The sequence below is a fragment of the Sinocyclocheilus rhinocerous genome, unplaced genomic scaffold (genome assembly GCF_001515625.1).
Source record: "Sinocyclocheilus rhinocerous isolate Xijiao unplaced genomic scaffold, SAMN03320098_v1.1 scaffold425, whole genome shotgun sequence".
NCBI classification, from domain to species: Eukaryota; Metazoa; Chordata; class Actinopteri; order Cypriniformes; family Cyprinidae; genus Sinocyclocheilus; species Sinocyclocheilus rhinocerous.
Genome location: NW_015659918.1, coordinates 375,277 through 381,599, shown reverse-complemented (window position 1 = coordinate 381,599; position 6,323 = coordinate 375,277). Strand labels below are relative to the sequence as shown.

Genomic DNA, 6,323 nt, shown 5'->3' with positions numbered 1-6,323 from the left:
GCTCTCACTCTGGTCGATGCGTGCGCGGGCGCGCTCTTCCGGGAGAAATGCCCATATAAGGAGTTCCACCCTTGTCTACGTCATGAAGAGCCACGATCGAAAAAAACTCTCCGAAACTTGTACAAACCCGGAAGTACGATTTTTGGCACAGAAATTCTCCTTCATATGTCCAAATTGTTTTTTGAAACTTTGTCCATACTTAGCATGAGAATCCAACTCTTTAACAGTGTAAACAACTCTGAATGCATGAAACAGCATTGTACCCCCCCCTTTAAAAAAAGAGTGGACTTAAAACCCCAGGGTGTCACGGGATGGGTCTTTCTGAGACCACCAATTAAGATATTTTAAAGCATGTCGTGTACTGGGACTCAAGCCTTATTAAAGTCGTACTCCTTCATTAGATGCTGTCTTTTCACATTTCACCTTTCAGATGCTCCAAACTCCCAGTAAATATTTATCAGAATAATATTTTACAGTCATTTACTGTACCGGGGGTTGTTTTCTGCATTGTATATAGGAGATAACGCTTCTGTGTTGTTTGTTTTCATGTGCTTTCTTGTTTTCTCTTGTGACTGGCAGTGCTTAAAACATCCTGCTGTTGTAAAGCGTTCTGTTATGAAGTGGAAAAGTGAAGATAACCCAAATCTTTTTGTAATTTAGCATTGCTCAACACCAATTTAAGTTAATGTGACTGTCTCAATGAGTCTATTATATCATCACTGCTTTGTTCGCACAATTAACTTTCCATGGGTTACGCTATCTACCATCTGATCTCTGCTGAAATTGCTTTGTGATATGAGGAAGTTATGTCAATCAATCGCAGATTCTTGAAAAATTATTTAGACAGGCTTTGAAAACGACAGTGTAGATAATGCTGGGTGTGACATTTGTTAAAGACACCATATTTTGAAGATGTTGATAGAATGATGCCCTTTTATGGCTTAGATTACTCTTTAAATAAGAGGTACCGATACAGGAACAGTCTCATAGGAAACTTTGCTTTGCTTTCACTGACAGAGCTATTAATGGAGGGATCAGAGTGAACGAAGGAGTTCATCACTTGTAGATTTACTCAGGACTCAAGTCATTAAAGTTTCCCTCCAGAGGCTCCAGCGAGCCTAGTTCAGTAATTTGAGGCAAATATGCATGAACAATCCATGTGATGATCTTGAACTGTATATGAAGTTCAACAAATCAGAGCTACAGTTTGTGTTGTATGACTGTGTTGAAGTTCAAGAGTATCAAAAACACCAACTTATGTGGGTCTTCGTGATTCTTGTTTTCACACCCATTCTCTTCCTCTTTTTTTGTATGTGGATGAAATGCATGGAGCATTCATTATTCAAATTCACAAGCAGGGTAGAATTTCTTGTGCATAATCTGTTCTCAGCTTTGTGCACTTCTTTTGTTTGTTCATTCAGGTGTAAAGATTATCATTTGTTCAAATAATAAATGTGATGCAGACATACCATTTTACAATTCACATATATTTAAATAAGAGGCAAATTTGTATTCACGTCTACTCCAATATATGTCTCTAAGGAAGTTTATGTTGAATGCATTTGATTTATTCCAGAGGATCTTCCTGGAAAGATTTCTGGAAACACTGTGACCTTTAGCATTTCCAAAACGAGGAGTCTCAATCGACTGTATTTAGTGTCATTCATTCTTTTGTAATTACATGAAAGGTTTCATATTGCTAAAATTCCCAAATTTGAACTTCTAATTTATGTAGATGACTCAGCCAGACCCTGATGAATTTTCTGATCTCTGATCATGCTCATTGTCTTCACATCTCAGGCTATTACTTATGATGACTATGAAGAGTATTCCTGTAGCTCAAATAGTTAGCCATACAAAGTTCATAGAATTCATTGGAATTCCAGGGAATGCATGAACATTTAAAATGTGTAACTTGAATGTAGTGTAAGTTGCTTTAGATAAAAGTGTCTGCCAAATACATAAATTCAAATGTGAAGAATAATCACAATGACAACTAAAAGATTTAGGACCATGACATCAAAACACTTCAAAGTCTTAGACCGGTCATTTCTACACTAAGTGATGAGAAAGAGAATAGAGAATGTATAGACTGAACTCAATTGCTGTTCTAAAACATAACTGCTCAGAAAGAGCCTGATTCAGTCATATATAGACAGTTTCCAGGCAAATAGATCAATATGTTCTAAGCAGCCTTATTCGGTGCAACTTACCTCATAAATGGATATACTATACAATATTTTGTGTATACGCTACAGTGCTACGCACACAGTTATTTGAGCCTATCAATTTACCAGACCACTTACTGTATACATTGTGGCCCAGTCAATAGAAACAGACTCATATTTCAAAATAGCTATTGTTTGAATCTAGAGTATAATGATGTGTAAGTGTTAGCATTTATTTGCTATTTGAGTATATTATTGTGTGTTTCTCTTGCATGCAAGGTTACTTTGGTGTCTCCGATGTTTAATGCAAAACATGCAAAATAATGAAGGAAATGGAATTCCTCTGTTTTTGTTTGTGACAATGAATGAGAATTTATAGGCTGTTCTTTCTTTCCCACAGGCAAACCAATAAAGGAGGTATTGAAAGGAGGGAGTAGTTACACCAGAGGACGGCTCAGGGGGAAAGAAGGATAGCAGTTAAAGAACAACATAAATACAACTGAGATCCAGAATCGCCCTCATGGCATGGGGGAATGACATGATCGCTGATCTGATTGGTGGGCGTGCTGTCAATCATCTGTCAATTGCATCGTGAGGGCGGGGTTTCACCTTGGCTGTGGAAGGAGTGGAGGACTGTTAATTCAACCAACTCTGCTAACCGCAGCTGGACCATGTCACGGCTCAAAGGAACCCCATGGATACGTCTCACCATGGTTCATCCACTGGCTACTCTACGCCTTTTTACCTGGATTGTGCTTGCGGATGCTTGGCTGGCCATTGCACGGGCCCAGCAGCACCCTATTGTCACAACAAACTACGGCAAGCTAAGAGGCTTGAAAACGGCTCTGCCCAATGAGATTCTAGGGCCTGTGGAACAGTATCTGGGGATTCCCTATGCCCTCCCGCCCACTGGGGAGAGAAGGTTTCAGCCCCCCGAGCCCCCCATGTCGTGGCCAGGGATTCGAAATGCCACACAGTTTGCTCCTGTTTGTCCTCAGTTTCTGGAAGATCGTTTTTTACTCAATGATATGTTACCCGTATGGTTCACCGCCAACTTGGATACCGTTGTAACCTACGTACAAGATCAAAGCGAAGACTGCCTGTACTTAAACATTTATGTTCCCACGGAGGATGGTATGTAATTTCCTTCTAAAAAAAATGTATAAAATATTTGATGTATATATTTAATGTTTTCTTCTCAATAGGTTTAATCATTGTTTGTTTGCTGATTTGGTTCATTTCAGTTTTTTTAGCAGCACAGTTTGCTTAGTTGGCATCATCACAACTTGATCTATGGAGATTTTCCAAGTTCAGCATTTTATTTATTTGTTTAGGTGAGATATCCCATCACATTTAGGTCACTGATAAAGCTCATGACTATCAACTCAAATTAAACTAGTAATTTTTTATGATTATTTCCATCTTAAAAAAGTCCAAAGGCTTAACTGGGTGCAAATGATAGTAACAATTTACAGATAGCTGTTTGTCTGTCCAATAGTCTTGAATTGCATTTGAATTGAATTGCACACTATCGTGTGCTAAATTTAGCTTGGACACTGGACTGAAAGATTAAGGAATAGAGATTCACTTGCAACTGAAAATCTCTCAAACAGTACAGCAGCCATGTCTGCATCTTCAAAGTATTGTTGTTATTATTGTGACATCATCATGATTAAACATTTTGCCTGGGATGCGATAAGTCAGCCATTTGGGGAGAAATAGGAAAGTTATGAGTCTTAGTATATAGTGCTTTGTTATAGTAGTATTTATTGCGATCTGAAACTTAAAATCTAGAATCTTTTTTTTTTTTTGTAGTAATGCAATGTTGCTGACCTGAAATCAAAGTTACTGTATTCCTCTGAAATTGCTGTACCAATGTGGAGTAAATGTCTAACATAATATGTCAGAATATTGTGACAGCCCACAGTTTTGCTTAAAAAAGTCCCTTGTGATGCTGAAATTCAATCATTTTTTGTGCCGTACTGGAGACGGTCATCCCCTGTTAGCTTTCAAAGGCTAACCGCCCATCATGCTTCGGCTCTCCAAATTGCCCTTTTTAAAATCCTGTGTAATATGGGACCATCCTGGCATTTTTGACTCAGAGAGGGACTTCCTCTTCAGCTGTGCCACTGTTGAAGCAGGATGACAGATATAAAAAAGCCCATTAATGCAAAGACCATATCAAACGAAAAAGCATGATGTTCAAGGCTAGAATGTCGCGACGGTAGTGACGTCATGGCTGTCGCCGGCCAAACAAGTTGGTGTTTTTTCAATGTAGGCTTCAGACACGGGTCACGACGAGGCGTTCCCCATAGCGACCCCTAGAGGACGCAGTTCGAAGTTCCACGAAAGGGAACCAGGATCACCACTTCCTGATCTTTAGAAAACAGGTTAGAGACACATAAATTATCTTTGTGTTTTAGTTGCCCGCTTCTTTTGTTAGCTAGATGCACAAAAGAGACTGCAGTCTGTTAGTGACAGAGTCAGCTTTATCTCTCAGCGCAGTTACGAGTGAAGGCTGTGGAGGTGGCATCCTGTTTTGTTGTGAATTAATCACAATGAATGCTTCAGCCTGAAGGAATGGTCTGGGTGAAGAAACAATGCAGGCTTCCTTCCACTCTTTAACTGGAAAAGCTAACCGATTTAATTTCTATTGGTCTATTCAAAAAAACCATTCAGAGAAACAGAAAGATGTTGAAAAGAAGCAGTCACGGCAAATCAGTTCTTGTTACCCTCATTGTCTATCTCAATGGGTGGACTTCTTTAACATAACATTTGAAATCCAGTCTTGTTTTAAAGCTAATTAAGATCTACTTATAGAGTGCAAATGGGGAACTGACACCTATGATCATGTACTGTAATTAATCCAACTCACTGCTCTTCCACAGTCAATAAGCCTATATATTTATATTAGTGGCCAGGACTAGTTGTCACACTTTTGTTTTTAATGAATACATTATTATTATTATTATTAGTATTATTATTATTAACTAATTTATTTATTTTTAATTGAGTTTATTTTATTTGTTTTTATTTATTATTTTTGCACAAACCCTTTGGGACAAAATTCCTCTGGGGAGGATTAAACGGTCTGTTTTAAGATTTTCAGCTAAATTTAAGGTGAAACAATTATGAAACAAAGCAATTATTATAGCAAAACAAATTGAGTAATTACATACAAAATGTTGAAACATTGTTTTGGACAACAAATAATAGTAATGAATAAACTGTATAAACTTTCATCATATGTATTGCCACAGTGATTTGGCAAAATGTGTCAACATATGCAAATACTCTTAATATATCAATATGTTTTAACTAAGTACATGCTTATTCAATATAACCACTTCAGCCAATTTTGGTGCACCAAATTTGAGTTTATGTCATTCTTATTCTATCTATCTATCTATCTATCTATCTATCCATCCATCCATCCATCCATCCATCCATCCAAAACAGGCCTTTTTACCTTTTTACCTCAGTGGCATAACAATTTGAGAAAAGGTTAAATATTAAATGAATTTAAGAATTTTCATAGGATTTATTAGACTTTGTATGTCCTTATTTGATGACAGTAGCACTCAAACTGACATGGACTTTACAAGTATGTGCAATATTTAATAATTAATTATCTAGCATCATATAATGGAAGCAACAAAATCTGACCTTTAGTACCAAGAAGTTCTCATAAATGTGCATATTTGATAAGTGACCTAGAAAATGGAATAGTCATATATATATATATCTTTTTTAATAAATCTGCAAAGATGTCAACAATTCTGTGTTTTTCTGTCAATATGGGGTGCTGTGTGTACATTAATGAGGAAAAAAAATTAACTTAAATGATTTTAGCAAATGGCTGCAATATAACAAAGAGTGAAAAATTTAAGGGGGTCTGAATACTTTCCGTACCCACTGTATATCTCAAAATACATCTCAGAAACTGCCGATCTCCAGGGATTGTCAGACACAACACTCTCTAGAGTTTGGGGGGGAAAAACATCAGATGAGCAGCAGTTGCTGGTGAAATTGCTTTGTTAATGAGAGGGTTTGGAGGAGAATGGCTAGAATGGTTCAAGCTGTCAGGAAGGTCGCAATAACTAAAATAACAATGTATTACAACAGTGCTACCCCCCCCCCCAAAAAAAAAAAAAA

The 6,323-nt window shown here is 37.3% G+C and overlaps 1 protein-coding gene across 1 annotated transcript in view; it reads left to right on the top strand.

Moving 5' to 3' along the window:
• LOC107724264 (neuroligin-4, X-linked-like) overlaps positions 1–6,323 on the top strand; it is a 109,355-nt gene that overhangs the window by 6,380 nt on the left and 96,652 nt on the right. Inside the window, exon 3 of the mRNA XM_016533106.1 lies at positions 2,569–3,302. Within this exon, the coding sequence (XP_016388592.1) occupies positions 2,840–3,302 (463 nt within the window). The 5' untranslated portion in view covers positions 2,569–2,839. The remainder of the gene's footprint in view (positions 1–2,568; positions 3,303–6,323) is intronic.